Source organism: Manis pentadactyla, chromosome 9 (assembly GCF_030020395.1).
Source record: "Manis pentadactyla isolate mManPen7 chromosome 9, mManPen7.hap1, whole genome shotgun sequence".
In the NCBI taxonomy this organism is placed as follows: domain Eukaryota; kingdom Metazoa; phylum Chordata; class Mammalia; order Pholidota; family Manidae; genus Manis; species Manis pentadactyla.
Genome location: NC_080027.1, coordinates 26,192,648 through 26,218,208, shown reverse-complemented (window position 1 = coordinate 26,218,208; position 25,561 = coordinate 26,192,648). Strand labels below are relative to the sequence as shown.

General features: G+C 36.3%; 1 protein-coding gene across 6 annotated transcripts in view; it reads left to right on the top strand.

The window, feature by feature from the left end:
* Positions 1–25,310, top strand: part of NAALAD2 (N-acetylated alpha-linked acidic dipeptidase 2) — a 56,846-nt gene extending 31,536 nt beyond the window's left edge. For 4 of the 6 annotated variants that reach the window (XM_057507141.1, XM_057507140.1, XM_036923267.2 and 1 more), the window contains 6 exons: positions 2,444–2,535; positions 3,844–3,934; positions 5,514–5,778; positions 8,332–8,413; positions 9,487–9,579; positions 16,216–16,444. In XM_057507141.1, coding sequence (XP_057363124.1) covers positions 2,444–2,535; positions 3,844–3,934; positions 5,514–5,778; positions 8,332–8,413; positions 9,487–9,579; positions 16,216–16,405 — 813 coding nt within the window. In that variant the 3' untranslated portion in view covers positions 16,406–16,444. Of the gene's footprint in view, positions 1–2,443; positions 2,536–3,843; positions 3,935–5,513; positions 5,779–8,331; positions 8,414–9,486; positions 9,580–16,215; positions 16,445–24,566 lie in introns of those variants that run through there. The other 2 variants (XM_057507143.1, XM_057507142.1) reach the window with 2 other exon arrangements.
* The last annotated feature ends 251 nt before the right edge of the window (positions 25,311–25,561 follow it).

Genomic DNA, 25,561 nt, shown 5'->3' with positions numbered 1-25,561 from the left:
GTTCAAAGATTGCTTTGGCTATTCGTTCATTTATTCATTTAACAAGTATTACTGAGTGATTACTACGTGTCAGGCCCTAAAAAATGAATTCTAGCAGAAACAGTGATAAAACAACCAGGTCACTGAATCCAAATGCTTTGTAGTCTAGAGAGAATACAGACCTGTAAATGAAGAATTATTCATTTATTTCACATTATCCATAGAATAATGGATACCATATGCCACAGAGAACAACAGTGGAATAGAGGACCTAAAATCCTGGAGTGGCTGGGGAAGTTGGGAAGCATAGATGACAAGGACAGAATAATTCATGCTTGGGCTATAGTGCAGGGTGTGAAAGTAAGGGCGAAGGCATTCTCAGCAGCGGACACAATACTAAAAAAGATGGGAGCTATGAAAGAACCTACTGCCCAACTGGCAGGCAGCTCGATATGAACTAACCCCAAGATGTTTGCGGAAAGATGATAAGTAATGGGAACTGACGAACAGGCCAAGCAGTTCAGAAATCTGGTGATGGAAAAAGTAAAGAATCTTTAATAAGGTTATACATTATCATATTTGTTCATTAGAAAGATCACTCAATGTCAGTGTCATGAATAATTCAGATTGAACTGTAGAAACCCTAAAAGCAAAATGGAAGTAATTCCACATGCTTACTCATCACACAGAAATTTATATTATGAATATAAGAAGGACTCTGAAAACTCTAATGTACTCTGAATCTCTAAAAATTATATGACCTCATCATTTAATGTCTGTGCACTTCATTTAAATAGTTCCCTCAGAATTTAATCAGCACTGTTTCTTTTAAGCAGGTACGACTTAGACAATAATGTGATGTAGCTATCACTTTTCTGTAGGTACTATTTTCCAGTCTCTCTTAATCTTGCTCTTTCCTTTACACCGTCAGTGTCTTTAAAAACTAGTTCTCCCAAATGAGAGTCCTCATTCCCATCACATTCTTCTCACCATACTGGGTAGCTTATGCCCTTGATCTGTTCACTGGAATGCCCCTTAAAAACATCTGACATCAAGCTGTAAAAAAAATCCTTGATGGGAGACCCCCGTCTCAGCACATGTATTTAAGCTTTGTGCTGTCCCCCCCAGATTGCTCCCTGGTGGAGAGGGCTGAGCTTAGAGAGAAGGGCAGTGGCCTGACAAAGGCAAGAAGCCGGAAAAGGTGTTGATCTGATGTCTGACAGTGCATATAGCTGAGACAGAGGGGTGTGTTCTAGGATGTTCAGGGCAAAGGGACACAGTTCTGGTTAGCGCTAGCCCAAGATGAATTCACTCCAGATAATGAAGGGGATTTGGCAGGGGATTCAATCCAAGCAGGACGTGAGCACTGGAGCAGGAGCTCAGCTACTGCACATTGGCAGGAGCAGAACCCAGGCGATTGGCTGGAAACGAGCAGAGCATCCCTGCAGTGGCAGCATGCTGGCGTGGTAGGGAGGCCTCTGTGGGGTGCTGAGACTGTTTTTAAGCTGAGGACTATGTGTGATGAGGAGTGATGCCCGACTCTGTATAAAGGCCGGAGATGTAAGGGAAGAGGGTGTTTAGGTTGAGATCAGTACCATTATCCCCATTTCCACAGGTAAGAAAAATAGGGTTCAAAGAGGGCAAGCAATACACTCAAGATGGTAATGCTTTCAGAATTGCATAATTTCTGAATTGCCCAAGGAGGGTCTGCCTTGGGTCCATAATTGAATAAATCAGACTGACAAACAAAATTCAGCCAATATGTGTGATAATCTGGATCTAAAATAGACACGTTAGACTCCACAGTCCATGATCTTGCACTACATAGCACGGTTTTTCTTCCAGTGGAGAAAGAAAAGTATGTTTGTTGGTGTCCTTTAAAGAGGGTAATAAAAATATGTTTATAATACACAGGTTACATAGTTTTTTTAAAGCCCATCAGATTCCAACTTTGTTTAAATATAAGGAGACTTTCTAAAATAACAGATCTTCCTCACCCCACGCACCCTACAAAGCCAGGACTTCATGTCAGTTTCAAGCTCCGCATCTTCACCTCACATGCTCTGAGGCTTCTTTGTAGGTCTTCTTAGACAAAAGCAATTGGCTAAAGTAAATATTATATCTCAAGTTTTCCCCCAGTGACTTTCCACTAAAAGAAACCTAAGATGCCAAACATTAAAAGTGATGACATTTGTTAAAAATCTGCAACTATTAAAAAATTTACCAAAAGAAGGAGGAAATTTTATCCTAGGTACATGGCAAATTTATCGATAGGCTGGCATCATAAATGAACAAGAATTTGGGCTGGATTTTTTTTCTCATCATTTGCGAAAGCATGTTTTCCTATAAAGCACGTGATATACAAATGTACATATAGTTAGAAGTTGATGTTAACTAATGGGATTTTTATTGGCATAATTTAGTTGCTTCTGCTTGGAATTCCTAGTATGGCTTGTTTTTCCAGATCTCCAGTCCTGATGATGGTTTTGAGAGTAAATCTCTTTATGAAAGCTGGTTGGAAAAGGACCCTTCACCTGAAAATAAAAATTTTCCTAGGTAAATTACCTGTATGTCTCTTTTCTACCATAGGATAAATTATGAATTCCTCCTTGCCTCTTGTTTCTCCAGACATGCAGTTCTCAGATCTCTCATCACGTTTGAGAAAAGATAATCCCAAGGGATCCTTCTGTGCAGCTTTCCTGATGTGCTGACCAACCAGAACAGCCAACTCTTTTAACCTATAAGCGAGCAGATACATCTAGTTTTGCAAATTTTCAGTCAAAATTATTTTGCCACATTATTAGAAATCGCTTTGCATTCTTGCCTAAAATTTCATTCAGATGTGTCCTAAATACAATAATAAATAACTTCAGATGATGATGAAGGAAAACACAGAGGATGGATTATTTCCTTTTAGAGGCACTATCAACAACTATCAAATTGTGTCTTCAACCTGTAATCAATTTAGATTTCATACAAGTGTTAATTTATTTTTTAATTCTCATTCATTCAACAGCCACTTTCTAGAGTTTATTTTATATTTGTTTTCTCCTGCAATAGTATTTCTAAAACCAGCACATGGTGACAGTTTATAGCTTCATTCCATATTCCAAATAAGTCTTGTGAAAATTTAGATGCATTTCCATTATAACAACAGAAATGTTTACTAAAAATATTGAAAGTTTATTATTAAAAATAGTATTAAAAATACTGAAGTAGAAAAAGTATTTAAAAAAATCTGAAGGTCTCAATCTTCATATCTAATAGTTTGGAAATACATAGTTATAATCTTAGTGCATATGCAATTTCATATTCTGCTTTACTCACCATTATGAAAGTGCTTCCATGTCATTATGTTATATATATATATATATATAAATAATATATGTATATTGCATATATGTATAACATTACTTATGTATATAGTGGTTTCTTAATTATATGCAAAGAAATACATTGTAATTAGATTTGTGAAATAAGGCACATTTAGATCCTTTATGATTTGAGGTACACTTTCCTCACAGCAGTTTTCTTACATAGTTCTCTGTGGGCAAGGGCCTCTTACCTGTTTCCCCTCTAAACACCACAAATGCTAAAAATAAAGGAGAGAGCCCAGTCACTAGGCTGCTGTCTTTAGTGGCACTGCCTAACTCTGGCTGTAGTCAATACAGATTTATAGGTTTATCACACCAGTTTCCATTAGATGATGGAAAAGTGGGGAGGTAGACCTTTTCCTAAATCTTATAAATGTGCCATGCAATTCCTTGCTATTCTTGGGACAGGATTGTCTTATCTGCTTAACTTCATATTGTTTACTTGTTTCTGCACTTCTCTGTGTATGTATTTATTTATATCTGTATCTAGAATCAGCAAGCTAGGATCTGGAAGTGATTTTGAAGCTTATTTTCAGAGGCTTGGTATTGCTTCAGGCAGAGCCCGTTACACCAAGAACAGGGTAAGCCCTTTTATTTTGGGTACATAGTATGTATCCACATTCATTCTGTTAGGAATTCGGTCAATTAATTTTTGGCACCAGACCCTGGATGGGCATGTGGGAAGAATTACAGGGATACAGACAGACATCATGTTCCTTTGTAGATGGAGTAGTAAGTAATTTGGTGATTCTGTAAATTTTCACTGCTAGAGTTATTCATTGAAATGTTGTTGACAGAATAATGCTGGGTACTTGGCTGGTTATCAGTACCAAGTAGTTCACATCCCTTTCCTGATGCTGGCTTTGTTGGAAAGTCTCATTCTGCTAATTGTATGGGCACTGATGTACTTTTCCTGAGGAAAATATGCAGGTGGAGAACTTGTTTCAGTCACCAGCAATGCCAGGCTGAGATTCTTTTATTGTCACAGCCCTTCTCTACATTCTCACTCCTGCCTGTCATCTGAGTCCAGGGTTCTTGGGAATAAAATAAGTTTCTCTTAATTTTTAACTTGATCCTCTTTTCTGTTCTGCACTGTGACTGGTTTGTACCATTGCCACTCAGACACATTGGTGATGTGCAAGTACCTCAATATGCCAGCATGTTTTCTTGTCTATGTTATGAATTATATGATAAGCAAACTAAAGATCTCAGTAGTAAGCTCAGACTTGTCACAGATTTTAATAATTTTCAAATCACAATTGCAATATACCAACCTCTTGCTTGTATAACATATCCCTCGCAGTTGACTATCCAGAATAAAATTAAGAACAATGATGTAAGCAAAAATAGCCCCAGAGTAACCCCCAGTAAATGAAATAACCGGCATACTCCTACTCATTACACTTAATACATAAAAGATGTGCTTTATCGCTTTCAAGGCCTATTCACTTTTATATTCTGTCATCCGTCCAAATAAAGTCATCTAGTTCCTAGAAAGAATGCAGATTAAAAGCAGAATATTAGGAGAGAGACTGAATCAGGGATTCCTTTTAGTGACACCAAAAGCAGCAGAATGCTAACCTGATAGCAAAGTAACAGTTAGGTGAAAACTAAAGTTAGGAGAGGCAGACCTACAGAGTCAAAAAATATTTACCCAGAATACCACCATGTTAACTACATTTGTAATGATTGTCCATAATTGCATGATAAGGTTGAAATGGCATGCGGTTATATACTGGGAAGGCAGGGAAGATGCTTAAACACATAATCCTTCAGCTATAGAGACACTTGTTTTCATTCCTAATCAACTGCTAATTTCAAACTATGCTTGATACTCAATTGGAGTATGTACTCCTTAATTGTGGTTATCAGAAAAACAGTAAGAAAAATTTTCAAGAAGCAGTATTTGAGTGAATTATGTAGAGATACATTATATATATTTATATGAATTACAAAGTGGATAATGGTAAAATTTAAAATTGGTAAACATTTGGTAGTAGTGTTTTATTTAACTACTTTTTTGCTTCGTTGTGATAAAACTCAGGGTACCATATGGTTGTATTTTTTTCTACAACCATTATGATTACACAGAGTTTTGTAATTCGAACATTTAATGTCTGTCTATATTCAGTCCTCCCCCACCCCGTTTTTTTTTTTTAGAAAACAGATAAGTACAGCAGCTACCCGGTGTACCATACAATTTACGAGACATTTGAATTAGTAGAGAATTTTTATGACCCTACATTTAAAAAACACCTTTCTGTGGCACAATTACGAGGAGCGCTGGTTTATGAACTTGCAGACTCTAAAATCATTCCTTTCAATATTCAAGATTATGCAAAAGCTTTGAAAATCTATGCAGCAAGTATCTACAACTTATCCAAGAAACACGACCAACAATTAAGAGACCATGGAGTATCATTTGGTAAGAAATGGCTGGGCAGATATTTTATAATCTGTAATCTGGGGCTTTAAGGTATCACCTCGTATCATCAGGGCATGCTGTTTCATCCTAGAATTTATCCGTGTCTCACTCACTAATTCTGACTTCTAGAAAAGAAATTGTAAACATCGATTAAAGAATATGGTTTAATCTGATATTGGTAGGCTAAATCCATTTTGCTTAGTGCTACAAAAACTGGTAAATATTTCCCCTATATTGCTACCTTTAAACATATTTGTACTCTTAGAAGAACAGTAATATAAAAATGCAATATAACACAAAGATGGGAAAGTCGAGAAAACCACCAGTTTTACTACATATATATATATATATATATATATAATTAGTAGGTACTTTTACTGCATGTATCTTTTAGTGTTTGTCTACACTAAATGTATTTTTTACGTAGTTTTAAGTATTTTTTTCCTTTTATATCCAACAATTTTGTGGCTGCTGTTCCATATCATATATTCCCTGCAATGCAGGGATGAAATACAGTGTAGGGTAGGAACACTGAAGTTTGGGTCTCTAAGAAGTTTCCTGGTTCAAATCCTGGCTCTAATACTTAGTCACTGTGTGACCTTGGGAAGGTTACGGAACTCTCTTTTGTGTCACTTTTGTTATGAGTGGTACAGTTAAGAATGTAACAGGTTTACAAGACTGCTGTGGAGGTTCAGGTAGTTAATATATAGAAACAATGGTGACTGAAAATGCTTATAATGTTACCTATTATTACTGTTACTATTTTTTATTATTCTAGGAGTACATATCCTTAGTATACACGAAAATTAATAAACGTGCTCAGTGCCTACTGTGTACCAAGTATGGTGTAATTTTCTGGAGATATAAGAATGTTTAAGGTACAGACATTGTCCTCAAAGAGCTTAAAATCTCATGTGGGGAAGAAGCCAGACGCAAAGGACAAGTTGTAGAGGTGCCCAGAGAGCACACGGGGCACAGCGTCATAGTGGCTTCTGAACATTACTACGTAAGAATTAGTATCTTCAGAAAGTTACAAGCAGAGGGTGCTAAGATCTAGAAATAAAGCAGAGAAGGTTTAGGAAGTTGTGTTTACATCAGCATGACTGGAATCTCTGTAGTGATGGGGAAAGGGACTGGAGAAATAAGCAGAGCCTGTAGCAAGATGATTATGCATGGTGCTGTGGATCCATCTCTTTTCCTAAATCCCTGATTTCCTTTTATCAATTTGTCTAAGTCAGGGTCCAATCAAGAGAGAGAAACTACACAGTCAGAGTGGAATGACTTTTATACAAGGCTAGTGGGTCCACCTGTTTACCTTCTTAGGAACCTGGTCTGATCCATTAATGCTCTTCTCTTCCTCGTGTTCAACTCCCCATGTCTGTTGGGAACTCTGCATCAGTATTAAGTATTTGCCTATCTTTTCCATCTTTTAAACACCATTTCTTCTACCTGATGTGCCCTATTTCCTTCACAATCAAAATTTTTCATTTAATGCCAGGTAAAAACAGTCCTTCAAACGTTTTAAGGAATGATGGTTATGTAATCTACATTCCTTGTCTCCGGTTCTTTACCTCCCCGTGAGCAATCTATTGCACTGTCTTATTTCCTACTACTATAGTGAAATTGCTCTTAAGTTTCATTCATCTGTGTCACTAAATCCCAGGGACACATTTCAGTCCTTGACTTCTGTGCTTCATTTGATATTTAAAATTACTTCAAAGCTTTTTTCCCTTAGCCTCCATAATATTGATTTATTCATGCTTTGAAAAACAGCAACAGTAATTAAAGCTTAATGAATAAACGAGGACTAAAAGATCCAATTTCTTATATTGCATGTACTTACACACTGAATGTACCACAATGAATTACAGCTGTGCATAGAAATCCCATGTCTGGAGCTGTGCTTTATCTGTACAAGGAATTCTGTAACTTCTGTATCACAAGATTAGTGCAAGAAGCAAATCACTAATGTATGTTCATGTCTAGTTTAGAACAGATGAAAAATGATAAGTAGGTTGTATAAGGAGCATATATTGAGAACCTAATCCCTTTCCTTAGAAAGTTTGTAAAAGTTTGACTAGACTGAACCTGATCTTGCTTCTCAGTCTAGATAGATCAGCTGGTCACAGATTGCTTCTAAACAAGATCTTAAATGTACTACTTAAAAAAAAACAAGGATTGGCATTATTTTCATTCTGTAATAATTGCAGGAACATAGCTCATTTACAGCTGTATCCAGTGTCTGTGTCTGATATATAGTAGTTCTCCTAATAAATAAGCATTGAATGAATGAATGAATAGGTTTCTGGTAAACTGAGTTACATTTTTTATTTATGTCCTGGACTCTTGAAAGTCATTTCCTTAAGAATCAGTTTAGCCATTTTTCCACTTTCTGGTAATTTCCATGGATCTCCCAGAAAGATAAGTAGAAAAGTGGTTTCAGTATCTATTCAGTCACATCAGCCTGGAATGGCGGGAGGGCAGGAAAATGAACCTCTGAAATATAAAGCACTTGTCCTTACTAATTCAATTTTTTTTTTATTCTTAAAAAAGATTCCTTATTTTCCGCTGTGAAAAACTTCTCAGTGGCTGCTTCAGATTTTCATAGAAGACTTACACAAGTTGATCTTAATAGGTAAGTTACAAATGGAAAGCTGCCTACTGTTTTGAAAAGCAATTTGGTTTCTAGTATGAACTGTATACTCATATAAGCATTTGACTCCAAATCATTGCTACTCAAATTATGGTCTGCCAACCAGGAGCATTGACATCATCTGGGTGCCTGTTAGAAAGGCAGGATATCAGACCCCACCCAAGACCTAGTGAATTAGAATTCTGTGCTTTAACAAGACTCTCCAGTCTTGTTTGCATTCACGTTAAAGTGTGAGGAGCACTGCTCTAAGTGTAGACTAAAAAACTTCCCAAAGAGACATGCTTTCAGAAGTTTGCATTGATTAAAACTTGTAACTATTGCTGGTAATTCATAGTTCTCTGGATTTATGTGCATTTGTAGTATATTTCTTTACAGTCCCAATACTCCTATGACCAATATTGAAATTCATTTTTTATTAAGACAATTTTTTCGTATCATTTACCTTTTTGCCATTTCGGTTGAAAATAAAAGTTAGCATTATTTAACAAGCATAAATTGTTCCACAGTAGTGTCCTATTTCTTTGTGCTTTTGAGATTTAGTCAGAATAAGCTTTCACATCTCCCATGTTGGCAGAAAGCTGTATCGTCATTCTGAAAGGCCCCTCTCCCTTGGGTTGTAGAAGAGCCCAGAGAATTTATGCAGCACCCCAAAAAAGAGCTGACAGACTCCAAATGTGAAAGGGGAGTCCCTGTGCACTGTGTGCATATTCTCCACCTTTCTTTCAGATTTCTGCACTTTCCCTTCATTGTTTGCTATTCAGCCTTTGTTCTCTTTTCTTCCACAGCAGAACTAAATGGCTTACTAAGAATAACTTGATGTATTGTTCTCCTAGAAAGAATTAAAAATCTTTGTTTTTTCTGCTAAGTCTATAGTCTTAAAAAACAATTTCCCAATGTCTGTGTGCTTACAAATACTAGAGATGCCCCTGCTATTATATATAGCTTACCATGTAAAGCATTGCTTTAATGTGCATTTGCTTAAAAACCTATTTAGTTTTTTTTCCTGTGCCTTATCCTTATTTATTAAATAAAATCTATTTTTTTCATTCTCAAAGTCCCATTGCAGTGAGAATCATGAATGATCAACTGATGCTCCTGGAAAGAGCATTCATCGATCCCCTGGGTTTACCAGGGAGGAAGTTCTATAGGTAAGGAAGCAACAGGTGCTCCACCTAAAGGACCCCACATACCTCACTAGGACCATGGCGAGCCTATCTGAAGTCTGCTTTAATCTATTGCTATCAGAATAGTGGAAGCTGAATATGTGCACTGAGAGGAACATGGGTAGGATTATGCACTAACACTATATTATCAGAAAAATTGATTTATTACCAATTGTTTTGCTGCCAATGTAAATGGTGTGATAGTTTAAAAAGAACTCTTTGTAAGAACATCTGAAAGCCATAGAATATTTTTATTACAATTTTTTTATTAAGGTATTATTGATATACACTCTTTTGGTTTTACATGAAAAACAATGTTGTTACTACATTAACCCATATTATTGAATCCCCCCATACTCCATTGCAGTCACTGTTCATCAGTGTAGTAAGATGTCACAAAGTCACTACTTGTCTTCTCTGTGCTACACTGTCTTCCCCATGATCCCCGCAACCCCATGTGTGCCAATCATAATACCCCTCAATCCCCTTCTCCCGCCTTCCCTCCCACCCCTCCCCTTTGGTAACCGCTAGTCCCATCTTGGAGTCTGTGAGGCTGCCGCTGTTTTCTTCCTTCAGTTTTGCTTCGTTGTTATACTCCACAAATGAGGGAAATCATTTGGTACTTGTCTTTCTCTGCCTGGCTTATTTCACTGAGCTTAGTACCCTCCAGATGCATCCATGTTGTTGCAAATGGTAGGATTTGTTTCTTTCTTAGGTAAAAGCCATAGAATCTTAGCTCATGTAGTTCAAACTTCCACATGAAAAATTTCTGTGGGATCTCAGGTTGGTAGTTACCAAGCCTCTCTTTAAATCTCCCGTGATGGGAAGTTTACTACCTGATGAAGTCCATTTCATTTTGAGAAAGATCTGTTTAATAGAAAGTTTTCTTCATAAGGATCTATTTCCCTGTTACTTTCCCCCTCTGACCCTGTTCTGCTCTCCATAGTCACATACAGTCAGTCCCTAGATCTATTTCCATGTAACAGTTTATGTCTTTGACTGACGGCTGCTATGTTTCCCCTAAAGAATGATCCTCTTTTTATCTCTCTCTCTGTCATGTTTTCTTTCAGTACCTTGGCTGCATGCTTTGTATTGTTTCCAGTGTTTCATGGTACCTCTTAAGCTGTGGTTCCTTGGTGAAAAAATTAGAAAGGTTCTAGCATTTAGACTCAGAAAATTTGTTTAATTCACTTACACATGTGTGATTGAGAGCAAATCACCTCCAGGGTTTCCTCCTCTAAACTGGTGATAACTGGTATTTCACAAGGCCATTTATCATCAAGTAACGTATGTGAAGTAATTGTTAGTTATCTTTCCAAAATAAGTAATAGTGATCAGTACGAACATTTAACTAATTAGAAGCACAGGCTTTTACAGCCCAGCTCTGCCACAAACTAAGTGTGACCTGGGCAAATTACTTCCTAAGCCTCACGTTCCTCAGCTGTAACTATGGCAGTAAGTATTTATATACACCAAAAAGTTGAAAGCAAATCTAAATGTTAATAATCCTCTCTTGTCTGTTAGTCTATCATCTATATTATTTGACAGCAAAACAATCTTTGTCAGAATCAACTCATACTTTATAGAATCATACTGAATGAAAAAGGGACATTGCGCCTTCAGCCTACCTTTCTGTAACCCCCAGACAGCCACTTCTGTTTTTCTCTTCAGAGAAAATCAAGGTTAAATTTGATGTGAAATTTTTAATGCATCTGTGTACACATATACATACATTTATTAATCTATACACATATAACTGTATGGGACCATACATTATTTTGTAACTTGCTTTTTTTCTTTATAAATTTATCTTGGAGATCTTTCCATTATCAGTTTATATAGTTTTAGCTCATCCGTTGCATAGTGTTCCACTGTATGGCTTACATAATTTAGTCCTCAGTGAATTTTTAATTGGATCTGTTTTCTCCCCAGTTTTTCACTGTGGAAAGTCCTGCCATAGGATGTCCCTGTGTCCTGTTTGAAAATTTGTTTTACTATCTCTATCATCAGTAAATGGGATTTCAGGGTCAAAGGGTAAACGCATTTAAAATTTAACTGCCAAATGGTCCTCCAAAAAGACTGCACTACTTTAAAAACATATTTGGGACTATTAACTTGAGTAACACTATATTCTAAAGGGAGAGGAAGTTCAAGGCGGCAATATAGGAAGATCCTGCACTCACCTTCCAGACACACTGAACCTACAGCTACGTATGGAATGATTCATCTTTACAAAGACCTGAAAACTGAGCAGCTCCTTTGTATCTGGCAAACGAGAATAAGACCACATTGAAGCAGGTGGGAAGCTGAGACCTAATCTCACCACTAACCCCCACCCTGCCATATCGCCCACAATTGGGAGAGAATTCACAAACCTAGAATTTCTAAGGAGCACAGGGTACATACCTCGTTGGGCATCCCAGCTTTTAAGACCTGCACTTGAGATGGTTAACCCCTAAAATGTCTGGCTTTGAAAACCAATGCGGCTTGTATCAACAAGACCCAAAGGGCTACAGCAAACTGAGAAACAGCTATTAAAGAGTTTGCATGGACCCTCTCGCCATGGGGCACAACACTTCTGAAGCAGCTTTTTGAAAAGTACCCAGGTTTTGTGTGAAAAAGATTCACTTTCTAATCTGAAAGCATTAGCTGCAGGTGCATGCTGGGATACTCCATAGGACAAAGGCTGATGGACACCCTGTCATGCTTTACTTTGCTTTGCTAAAGTTGGAAGGCACTAGCTTCATGCTCTCCCTCTGTGAGCACCGAAGTGCCAGTTTCTCCTGGAGAGGAGCTTTTACTTACATCTGGTACCCGTTTTTACAGTTACTGCCCAGGGGACACTCCTTGATCACTTGGCTCTGGGGCCCAGAGGCTTGCAATCCTGGGTCCCATGGTACTGTAACAACAGCACAGCTCTTGGCAGCCTACAACACACTCCCAGTCTTTCGGAGAAAGAGGCCTATTTGTCCAGGAGCTTTGGCCTTATTGGCAGGCTTCTGGTCTGGCACACTTTTGGGGCCTACAGAGTTGCCCTGTAGGAGGAAAACAGACTTTGCGTGCTCTCTGCCTTGCACCAGCTTGACAATATCTCCCAAAAAGCTTGTACCTTTGCCTCATGCCCTGATTTTTGCAGCTCTGCCAGGGGATGCCTCTACACTGCCTGGCTCTGCTGTTCAGAGGGACTTAATGCTGTCCAGTCCCACAGGACTATAAACAATGGAGAAAGAGTTTTTAAAAAGCTGCCACCCTCAGGGCACAGGAGGAGGTGACAGGTGTAGGAGCTTCCGCCTTCCAGTGAAAGAGGCCTCGAGGACTCTCATCATGTTTACAGTCTTAAGAGCGGACTTCTAATTAAACACACATCTAAAGGCTAACCGCAGACCCTGCCAGAGACCGTGGAGGGGAGCGCTCACACATCTGCTGCCCTGGTTTTGCAGCTGCCACATGGGGATGTCCCCTTGATTGCCTGCTTCTGGTGGCCAGAGGGGCTTGTGTTCTTGGGACACAGTGGCAGCTCCCACCCCTACAGCACTGCACAGAGAACTGAAATTCTCCCAGTCTTTCTATGAGAGATGTATTTGCTTGTCCTGGAGCTTCAGCATGAGGAGTAGGCTCGAGGGCCATAGGCTGGGGAACACCATCTTTGTTCTCCCTCTGCCTTGCTATAGCTCTGTGTAGGCACAAGGGCTTCGGCTTGTGGTCCCATAAGACAGAACATATTTGATACTTTAAAAGCTGCTCTGAGGGTCTGGCTTCCAGTCAGCCTGAATCTGAATGTCTGCTGACAGAGATAATCTCTTTGATACATTGCTAGGTACTGGCACACCCTCAGCTACTGGGACAATGACAAAGGTTTGAGAGGCAACCACAATCCAGGGCAAGTTTGGATGATTTATCTGCTACAGGAAGCCACTACTTCAAGACTGGGAGAGGTGGATTTTTCATTTAATGCATATAAACCAATCCAGAGAGTACAGCAAAATGAAGTAACAAGAACATGTTCCAAATGAGAGAATAAAATCAAACCTCAGGTAAAAACCTTACTGTGAAACATAAGTAATCTACTTGATAATAAGTTTAAAATAATGATAATGAAGCTGGGAGAATGAACACAGTGAGAACTTTAACAGAGAGAAAGAAAATGTAAGTACCAAACAGAAGTCACTGAGCTGAAGAATACAATACCCAAACTGAAAAATACATTAGAGGAGTTCAACAACAGACTAGATAAATCCCAAGAAGGATCAGCGATCTAGAAACCTCGCAGTGGAGCCCAATTAGAGCAGCAAAAAGAAAGAAGAATAAAAAAAAGTGAAAATAGCTTAAGGGACTTCTGGGAAAGCACCAAATGTACTCTACCTTTGAATTACTGGGCTCCCAGAAGGAGTGGAGAAAGGGGCTGACAGCATTCCTAACCAGAGAAAATAAACCTCCAGATCCAGGAAGCACAGACAATTCTAAATAAGATGAACCCAAAGAAAATGTCACATTAAAGGAGAGCATCTTAAGAGCACAAGAGAAGAACCACTCGTTACATAAAGGGAACATCCATAAGACTGTCAGTGGGTTTCAGCAGAAACTCTGCAGGCCAGAAGGGAGTGGCATGGTATGGTCAAAGGGCTGAGAAAAACAAAAAACAAAAAACCAACCTTCTAGCCACAGATACTCTATCCAACAAAGTTATCATTCAGAATTGACAGAGCAATAATTTTCCATACAGCCAAAGGGTAAAGGAGTTCATCACCACTAAACCAACCTTTTAAGAAATGTTAAAGGGACTTTAAGCTGAAAACATGGTAACACATCCAAGTAAAAATTTCAGTTATACTGGTAATATACAGTAAAGTAGTAGATTAACCACTTATATACCAGTCTGAACAAAAGTACTAAAAATACTATAATTAAGGGATACACAAAAGTAGTAGTAAAACATTGACATGGAAAACAGAATGGGGAGAGTAAAAACGTAGAGCTTGAGAATGCATTCAAACTTAACAATATAGACTTCTGTAAATGTAAGTTGTTACATGTAAGCCTCATGGTAGCCATAAAATAAAAATCTATAGTAGATACACCAAAGATAATGAGAAAGGAGTCTAAGCATGCCGCCAAAGAGTCATCAAACTACTAACGAAGTGAAGAAAGGAACAGAGGAACTATAAAACAGCCAGAAAACAACTAACAAAAAATGGCAATAAGTACATACCTATCAATAATTACCTTAAATGTAAATGGACTAAATTTTCCGATAAAAAAACATAGAAGGGATGAATGGATTTAAGAAACACAAGATCCATCTATATGCTGCCTACAAGAGTCACTTCAGATATAAGGACACAGACTGAATGTGAAGGAATGGAAAATGACATTCCATGTAAATGAAAACCACTGTGATGTTACAAATATAATAGTGTGCTGTTTATAAAACACAAGCACTCTGATTCCACAAGCCACTTAATCATAACTGTGCAGAGATTATATATTGCAGTTATTTTAAATTTATGGGACATATTTACAGAAGTCAGGTAATTTACAAAAGGCCATTACAAAAGGCCACAGAGGCATTAGATGTCATGTCAGTGATTCAAACAGGTATGAATTCTTTATCACTAATTTTTTACTATACTTTTACAGTTCTCCTGAAGAGAGCAACTATACTAAGGAATACCTATGACCTGTATCTCTAATAACTCATATATGTTAGATTATCAATACTTATAAACAAATTAGTACCTATACTTGTTTTAATAAGAAAGATCCATTTGAGATCCTGTTAAGATTTAAAAGCCAAGAGCAATAAATCCTGATGTACTTTGGGAAATGATTCTCTAATGATAATCTAAATGATTAGCATTATAAATTTCTGGTTGATCATTGATACGGACTTACATAGAGTTCCATATTGTCTCCTACAAATTATATCTAGAAGCTCTAGGATTGGACTGTTGGACCTAATTTCTGGTAAGTGTTTAATAAACTATGTACCTTTTCTGAAAGAATTCCAGTTAACTGGGTAGCTTGGTTGTGTGAGCTTTCCTTCTAGATCAGAAATTGACTTTGAGGGCAATTCATATATAACTTACCTTGTGGAATGTGTTTCATTATTCTTAACATCTATAATATTTTGGGGAATACAAGCTTCCTTAATTATTCTTTTTAATGTCTGAAGAGTATTGGTAACAACTGTCATTCTTGCTGAATCTCTAAAAAAGGTAACACAAATTTTATCAATCTCCTCTCTTTTTAAATATACTCATAAAGCATACACATTATCACTGTTTATGTATGTCTAGGCAGTTTGACAACTAATGCACACAATTTATAAGAAAGAACTTACCTTTCCCCCTACTGTGTAGATTGGCAACACGATATGACTCATAAGACATGTAATGAATGCATAGTCAATTTCTCTCTTTGCTTAAAATTATGCCATTATATATATAGTACCTCATCAGTTATGTATGTCTTCATTTTGGAGTAACAAAAATGACAGAAGGAGACATAGGGCACTTGATGAGATATTGTAAAACAAAAAAGAGTAAAGAAAAAGTATATAAAACGTAATAGTATATGTTACTCTTTAGCTCCACCTGTCTTGTTTATGTATTTTTCTACTAGGCATATCATCTTTGCTCCAAGCAGCCACAACAAATATGCTGGAGAATCATTTCCTGGGATCTACGATGCTATGTTTGACATTGGCAATAAAGCAGACCCTCATTCAGCCTGGGAAGAAGTAAAGAAACACATTTCTATTGCAGCCTTTACAATTCAAGCAGCAGCAGGGACCCTGAAAGAAGTGTTTTAAGGTCTCAGATGAGTGGCTAATCATTAAAAGTATTACTGAAAGGCTGAGGATAAAATCCGTATTTGTGTTTGATAACTCATGAAGCCAAAGTATCTAAAATCCTGCTTTTCATGTCAAGTTTTTATTTTAGACTTCTACCTTGTTCATCTGCAGAGGTTTTTTACTCTAAAAATTCAAAATTCATCACCAAAGTGTTATTCTAATAAAAAAACTCCAATTATGTAGCAGAAAGAGATAAAGTAACTGAAAATTAACCTAAAATAAAATATGGTAAGGAACTTGAACTCTCAGACACTGCTGGTAAGAATGCAAAATGGTAGAGCCTATTTGGAAGACACTTCGGTAGTTTCTTGTAAAGCTAAACATCTACTAACAACTTTATGACTCAAAATTCCTAAAGAGAAGCAAAAAATAATCAGAGAAGGACTGTACCAGTCATGTTCATAGCAGCTTAAAATGGAAACAACCAAAAGGTCTGTAAATGGATGAATGGATAAATTGTGGTATGTCCACAATATACTACTACTCAGAAATAAAAATTCCTCTCTCAGCACTCCTATTCAATACAATACTAGAAGTCCTAGCTAGAGCAACCAGGAAGAAAAAAGAAAAGATGATATCAGAACTGGAAAGGAGGAAGTAATATTGTGTCTGTGTCCAGATAACATGGTTTTTTATATAGAAAATTAGAGACTCAACTATGAAAACTGTTAGAACTAATCAAAGAATTGAAAGAATTGAGTAAAGTCAAAGGATATAAAATTAACATTCAAAAATCCATCCATAGTGTTTTTATACATTAACAGTGAATTTTCTGAGAAATGACTGATCCCATTTATAATAGCATTGCAAATAATGAAATACTTAGGAAAAAATTTGAGCGAGTGAAAGATCTCTACTCTGAAAAATACAGGAAATTAATAAAGGAAATTGAAGATGACAAATAGGTATCCTGTGTTCATGGACTGGAAAAAATGTTAACATCAATAAATACCAATAGATTCAATGCAATCCCTATCAAGAGTCTAATGACATTTTTTGCAGTAGAAAAAACACTCCTAAAATTTATATGGAACCACAAGACTTCAAATAGCCAAATAAATCCTGAGAAAGAACAGAGGAGGCACCACACTTCCTGATTTGTTAGGTTGCCTCTAACTCATATCATTTCTGAAGGTGACAAAATACAAAAGTTCATAAATCTTATGTTTCTTCTTGGTGGTAGCTAACCTGAAGATAGACAAGGGTTGTTAAAACAGCATGTGTGGCTGGAAATACGGGTTTGATGGAAAAACCTTTGCAACTCATTGTTTTAATTTTTTATTATTTTGTTTTTATCATTTAATCACCATCTGGCCATTAGAATAGAACAAGCAATTATGTGGCATGCATGGTAATCAATCAGGGACATAGATTAAATGATGTGCTACCACATGTTGAACACATAGAATATGTATTAAACTTTAAAACGTTGCTCCCTAGAATTATTTTATGTTCTTTGTAAGCCACCTGGTAATCACAAGCAATCTAGAGTTGAGTCCATGAAACATAGAGACTAAGCAAATCACCATGGTGGAAACCATCACTTTACAAAGGTGTTTCCCCCAGAAACAGGGAAAAAGAAGCAAAGGAAATACAAAACAAGCAGAAGGCAAATGGTAAGATGGCAGTAGTAAGCTGTTACCTATCAATAATCATTCAAAATACAAACAGTTGAATTTACCAATCCAAAAGGCACAGACAGGCTGGATGGATTAAAAAAAAAGATACAGCTACACAATGCCAATAGCAAACACCAGTTCTAGAGACACACACAGGCTCAAAGGGAAGGAATGGAAGAGGGTATTCCATACAAGTGGAAACAGAAAAGAAACCAGGCATAGCCATACTTACATCAGACTAAATAGCCTTCAAGCCAAAAATCGTAATGATAGACAAAGGGCCAAGAAGAAGAAGATAAATGTAAATGGACTCATCATTGGAGCACCATAATATATTAAGCAAATACTAACACTTGTAAAGGGAGAAATAAGCAGCAATATATTAATTACAGGGACTTCAATATCTCACTGTCATCAATGGATAAATCATCCAGATAGAAAACAAGAAAACAAAACACTGCAATTAAACCATAGTCTAGAACAAATGGACTTAGTAAAAAATGTAAATAGAACATTCCATCCAAGAGCAGCAAAATAAGCATTCTTCTTGAGTGCATGTGCAACACTTAAAGGGTAGACCATGATAGGTCACAAAACAAATTTCAGCACATTAAAGTTCGAAATCATAACTTTTTTCTGAATATAATATAAAACTAAAAACAGTTGAAAAACTACAAATATTGGAACCTAAACACATTTATGAATGGGTCAAACAAAATTCAAAAGGGAAATGAAAAATCTTAAGTGAAAATACAAACATGGCATATCAAATTTTATGAGATGCAGAAGCTGTTCTGAAAATTGAGTGACAAATTTAGAAATTAGATCTCAAATAAACAACCTTAAGTTTACACTTCAAGGAACTAGAGAAAAAACAGCAGAAATAAATGAAATAGTGACCAGAAAATAGAGGTCAATGAAACTAACAGATCAACAAAACTGATAGCCAGACTAAGAATAAAAGAATTCTCAAAATTAGAAATGAAAATGTAGGCACTACAACTGATACTACAGGAACACACAGGATCATGCAACACTATTATGAACAAATATGCCAACAAATTAGACATCCTAGAAGAAATGGATAAATCTCTAGAAATGCAACCTACCAAGAAAGAATAAAGAAGCAATAGAAAATCTGAACAGATGAATAATGAGCAAAGAGGCTGAATCAGTAATCAAGACTTCTAACTCAAAACCTCAGGACCAGATGGTTTCACTGGTAAATTCTATCAAACTTTCAAAGAATTAACACCAATCCATCTCAAACTCTTCCAAAAAATTGAGGAGGGAATACTTCCAAACTCATTAAAGACATCATTAGAAAACTCTAGACCAATACTCCTGATGAATATAGGTACAAAAATTCCCAACAAAATTGGCAAACTAAATTCAAGAACATATAAAAAAGATTATACACCATGAATGAATGGGATTTACCCCTGGGACACAAGGATGGCTCAACATATGCAAGTCAATAAATGTAATACATTACATTAAAAAAATATAAAAAGCACAAAATCATCTCAATAGATGCAGAAAAAAAACATTTGACAAAATACAAGAGCCTTTCATGATAAACCCTCAGCAGACTGGTTATAGATGGAATATATCTCAACACAGGCCATCTATGTATGAGAAACCCACAGCTTACATACTAAATGGAGAAAAATTGAAAGCTTTTCCTCTATCAGGAAGAAGACAAGGATGCTCACTTTCATTATTCAATATAATACTGTAAGTACTAGGTACAGCAATTAGGCAAGACAAAGAAAAATGGCATTGATTTGGAAAGGGAGAAGTAAAACTTAACTATTTGCAGAAATGATTTTCTATGTTGAGAATTGCAAAACAAAATCATTGGAAATTAATGATTTCAGTGAAGTTGCAGGATACAAAAACACAGAAATCAGTTACATTTCTATATACTGAAGATGAAACATCTGAAAAAGAAAGAAAACTATCCCATTCACAATAGAATTATACATAAAAAAAATTTAGGAATAAATTTAACAAAGGAAGTGAAAGATCTGTCCAATGAAAACTGTTAAGACTTTGCTCAAAAAAACCAAAAACACAAATGGAAAGACATCTTGTGTTCCAGGATCAGAAGAATTAATACTGTTAAAATGTCCATACTACACAATGCTATCTACAGATTCAATGCTATCACTATCAAAATACTAATGGGATTTTTCACAGAAACAGAAAAACAATCCTAAAATTTGTATGGAGCCACAAAAGACCTGCAGTAGCTAAAGCAATCCTGAGGAAAAAGAACAAAACTGGAGGTATTATACTTCCTCATTTCAAACTATACTACAAAGCTGCAGTAATAAAAACTGCATGTACTAGCACAAAAACACACATATAGACAAGTGGAATGAAAGAGAGAGCCTGCTATTTTTTTTTATTTTTTAACAAGGAAATAGTAATTTTTAACAAGGAAGCCAAGAACACTCAATGGGAAAGGTAAGTCTCTTCAACAAATGGTCCTGGGGAAACTGGATATAACACAAGCAGAGCAATGAAATTGGACCCATATCTTCACCACCCACAAAAATTAACTCAAAATGGATCAAAGATTTAAACATAAGAACTGACACTATAAAACTCCTAGGAGAAAATGTAGGAAGAAGCTCCTTGACAAGGAACTGGTCTGGGCTTGATTTTTGGGTGTCACACCAAAGTACAAACAACAAAAGCAAAGATCAACAAAGGATACTATATCAAACTTAAAAACTTTTGCATAGCAAAAGCAACAACAAAATTAAAATTCAACAGGATGGGAGGAAATTTTTGCTAACAATGTATCTGAGTAGGGGTTAATATCCAGAATACTTCAACTCATACAACTCAATAACAACATTTAAAAATGGGCCAAAGAACTAGACATTTTCCAAAAAAATAAAAGCAAAACAGCAAATGGCTAAGAGGTACATTATAAGATACTCAATATCATTAATCATCAGGTAAATGAAGATTAAAACCACAATGAGAAATCCCCTCACACGTTTTAAAATGGCTAGCAAAAAGACAAATGATAGTAAGTGCTAGTAAGGATGTGAAGAAAAGGGAACTCTTGTGCACTGTTGGGAATGTAAATTGGTGCAGCCACTATGGAAAACAGTCAGTATGGAGGTTCCTGAAAAATTAAAAATGGAACTACCATATCATCCATTAATTTCATTTCGGGGTATTTATCCAAAGAAACCAAAAACACTAACTGGACAAGATATTTGCACCTCCATATATCCATTGCAGCATTATTTACAACAACCAAGATACAGAAACAACTTGAGTTCATTGTTAGATGAACTTATAAAGATAAGGTGGTACATACAAATAATGGAGAATGTTCAGCCATGAGAAAGAACATCCTGCACCATTAATGACATGTATGGACCTTGAGCACATTACGCTAAGTGAGGTAAGTCAAGGACGCATACTATGTATCACTTAATATGTGTAATTTTACAAAGCCATGCTTGTAGAAACAGAATAAAATGGTGGTTAAACAAGGAAGGGGGTTTTGGGGATAAGACATCTACAGATTTATAAGTAGTAGTTAATAAGCTCTAGAAACATAATGCACTTCACAGTGAATATAGATAACAATATTGTATTACAATCATCAAACTTGCTAAGAGACTAGAATTATTACAACCACCAAAAAGGTTATGTGATGTAAGAGTGGTGCTAATTATTGCTACAATGGCAATCACAGTATATATCAAATTAACATGTACATGTTAAATTTACTTTTATGTCATATATATGTGTGTATATACACATATATGAACATATAAAAGACACTTCTAGAAGAGGGATGGTGCTTAGTTTAAGAAGACTTAGCACCCAGCATGGCACCTCAAGTGCTCATTAAATTTCAGTAACAAACATAGATCATACAATAGACTCCCCATGTACCCATCACTCCAAGATAAAAAAAAAAATCCAATAGTATCCCTCAAAAAACTAGGCTTTTATTCTCTAAGTATTTGAGATCAGTTGAATTAAACTGTTAATCATTGTTCCCCTTTCATCCCATTCTTTGGTCCACATCCTGAGCAACATATTCTTTTTCATTAGGGAAATAACAAAAATATTTGCTAGTCACTGTATACTCCCTGTTTTATTATTGACTTTTACAATCATATTCAAATAAGCCATAAATTCCTATTGTAATGCAGTAATTTAGTCCTTTTGTAGTAAAAAAATATATGTGAAATGTAACATAAGTGTAATACTTTAACCCAAAAATTCTAAAAATTTTTCTAGAAAAACTTGGCAACTAAGTGCCAATAAATGTGACAACAGTGTTTACTGCAACATTTTTTACCATAGTAAAAAAGTAACAAATTACTCATCAATGATGGATTAATTTATAATTTAATAATAAAGGATCATAAAATTGATACAAGCATTTTTCATGTTTATGGTACAGCCTGAGTTATTGTTGAGTTGGAAAAAATGGTGATAAAACTGAAGGTACATATATAATGCAGTGTCAACAAGTGATTACATTGGGGTGGTGGAGTTTTATTCTTTGTGTTTTTCTGTATTGCTTCAATTTCTTACATCACCATATACACCTTTTATAATAAAAACTACAGTAAGGCTGTTTGCATTTTGAACAGAAAAGGCACACAAAGTTATGGGATGAAATAAAGTTCACAAATAGAATCCTCTTTGTGTATCTCTGTATTTTACTAGTTTTTCTGTTGTGAGGATATAAATAACACTCATTTCACATATGTGTACATGGGCTATCAGTATTTTTCATATTTAGCTCAGAATTTCAAAAATATCAACTGACCCTCAAACTTTCAAGTTTCTACACGGAAATGAGTTACAACAAAGTACTATCAATTATTTTCTAATTCTAACTTTTGAAGTATAGAAATAGAGTTTGGGGGCTCAGCAAACTCTGAGTTCTCTGAACATGCCATTATTTGTACTGTAATACCTAAATTCATAACAGAATTTGTCTTCTAATTAAGTGAATTATAAAGTTGGGTTTTTATACTTTTCCTGAAGATTGTAAGTTATCTGACTGAAAAATGGGACTAGAATGCCACCTAACTATCTTTCAGTTCTGATACCCTGACTTGGCTTTCTGTCCCCTTAAATTTGTTTCCCTCCTCCACCTCCAGCTCAGCCTTTTCCTGCAGATAATTTAAGTAGCTTTACGGGCAAGGGGGTGGCTGGGACTGGAAGGAATCCCTGAGGTGTTAAAAACCAGTCCAAGCTGGCCTCTAATATGAAGTTCAGAGTCTGGGATCGGGTCTGTTATTAGAATCCAGCTTTCATTAGTAGGGAGCTATTAAAGTTTCATACACAATTGTAAAGGGCCCCATTGACTCTAATAAGCCTGATGTACCAAACATTTAATCCACCTTAAGAATGTGTCATGCCTAATGAAATCAATCATGATACTGACAGAATCAAGGGACTGTACTGAATTTATACTGTTTCTGTCCACTCAGCCTCCCTTCCCCATTCTTCTGGTAAAGAACTTTCAAGTAGGAGACTCAGTACAGATGGTTTAGGTGGCACACTGCATATTCAGGGTCTAAGCCGGAACAATCCTTTGACTGACTTATTTTAATGCCTGTGTACTTCTACTACATCAAGGCAGGATTGTCACTGTTTTTTGAATGAAACCAAGAAGCCCTCAAAACTTCAGAACACTATCAACTTTGTAGTGTCCAAGTTAGCTAAATAGTAACTTATGTTACTGCCTATTTATGATTTCTAAATCCTGAGGGCCAGACAGGGCCTCATTTACTGTAAGCTGGAGTGAACTTATCTACAGCCTGGACTACTTCACCTGGATATTATGATTCCTTGGACTCAGCAGTCCTCTGTGAAAATCACTTCCTCCAAAGCCTTTTTCTATATTCCTTATCTTGTTTAGGGCTCTCCCTGTGTTCCCAAACCTGGGGGTTTTCCTAAAAGTTTCACTCTCTAGTCCCTAATTCCTATCACTTCAAGATTCTAAATCTCTTATTTATCCCTTTCTCTTCCTACTGCTGTTGTATTTCATGCCCTCATCCTAACCAGTCTTTTCATTAAACAACTTCCAGATACACCTATCAAATTTATCTATAATAAAATAAAGCCTTAGTACAAATACATGAAACAACCTTTATCAAAGAGGAAGGGGGAAAGGTACTCAAGTAACTCAGTCTGTAGGAGTCATTCTAGAGTAAGAATAAAGGCAAAAATTCTGATACTGCTACAAGTTCTGTATGCTGAAACCGAACAATTACGTAAATGGACAGCAGATGGTAGAAGCCAGGTTTTCACTGTAGGAGTGGGAAGTTGCTGATAAGCTAGGGGAGGAAGCTAGAAATACCTATGTGGCAATATAGTAGTAGTGGAGACTTAAGTATGAACTCATGTGTAGCTTAATATAGATAAAAATGGTTACTTAAGAAATATTTATAGATATACATACAGACAAGTTAATACATACACATGTATTTACTGCCTAGAGGCACAGACACCGCAGCAGCAGTGAGTACACCTAACATCCAGATCCTGGTTTCTAATACCATTCTCCTATGAAAAGAACCAGGGCTCCTTGGAGAAATGGCCGACTGGAGCATCCTGAAGTGCCCAGAAAGTAAGCAGTGATAAAAAACAACAAAAACAAACCAACAATGACAGCACAGGGCTACTACAAAGGAACAAAGCCAACTGAGAAGTCCACGATAATCAAAGTTGGAACAACTTGACAAAATAAATACTGGATCATAACAAAGTTATGAGTCCATATTGACTAGATACATGACTAAATGAATTAATTAGAAGAGTTATTCTAATAACTCCCATGCACAAAAATTGTTATTTATGTAAATGCACTGCTCTCAAGAGGTGGAACGTAACTTCCCATTCTTTTTTGAGTGTGGGCTGCACATACTGACATCCTTCTAAATAAGGATAAAAGGTAAATGAATAACTTCAGTTAAAAAAACTGACAAACACTACATTAGCCAGGTGTTCAAAGTAAGTCATGTTAACAGTATGGACCCTTGATACTACCAATGACAATGGCACTTCACATCTGTGATTATTTCTCAAAACATGTAACGGTAAAAACATCAGACAAATCCCAGTTGACGGTAATTCTACAAAATACCTGACCAGTACCTCCTCAAAACTGTCAAAATCAAGAAGAGCCTGAGGAGAGGAGACTTGACTAAATGTAATGAGGTATCCTAGATGGGATCCTGGAACAGAAATGGCATTAGGCAAAAACCAAGGAAATTTAAAGTATGGATTTTAGTTAGGGTAACAATACCCCATGTATCAATGTTGGCATGAATTCTAACAAATGTACCATACTAACGTAAGATGTAATAAAAGCGGAAATGGGGTGTGGAAATTATAACTGTACCACCTTCACAACTTGTCTTTAAATCCAAAACTTTTCTTACAAAGTTAAAAGAAAAAATTAAATTGATAAACGGAAAAAACCACAAGCCTA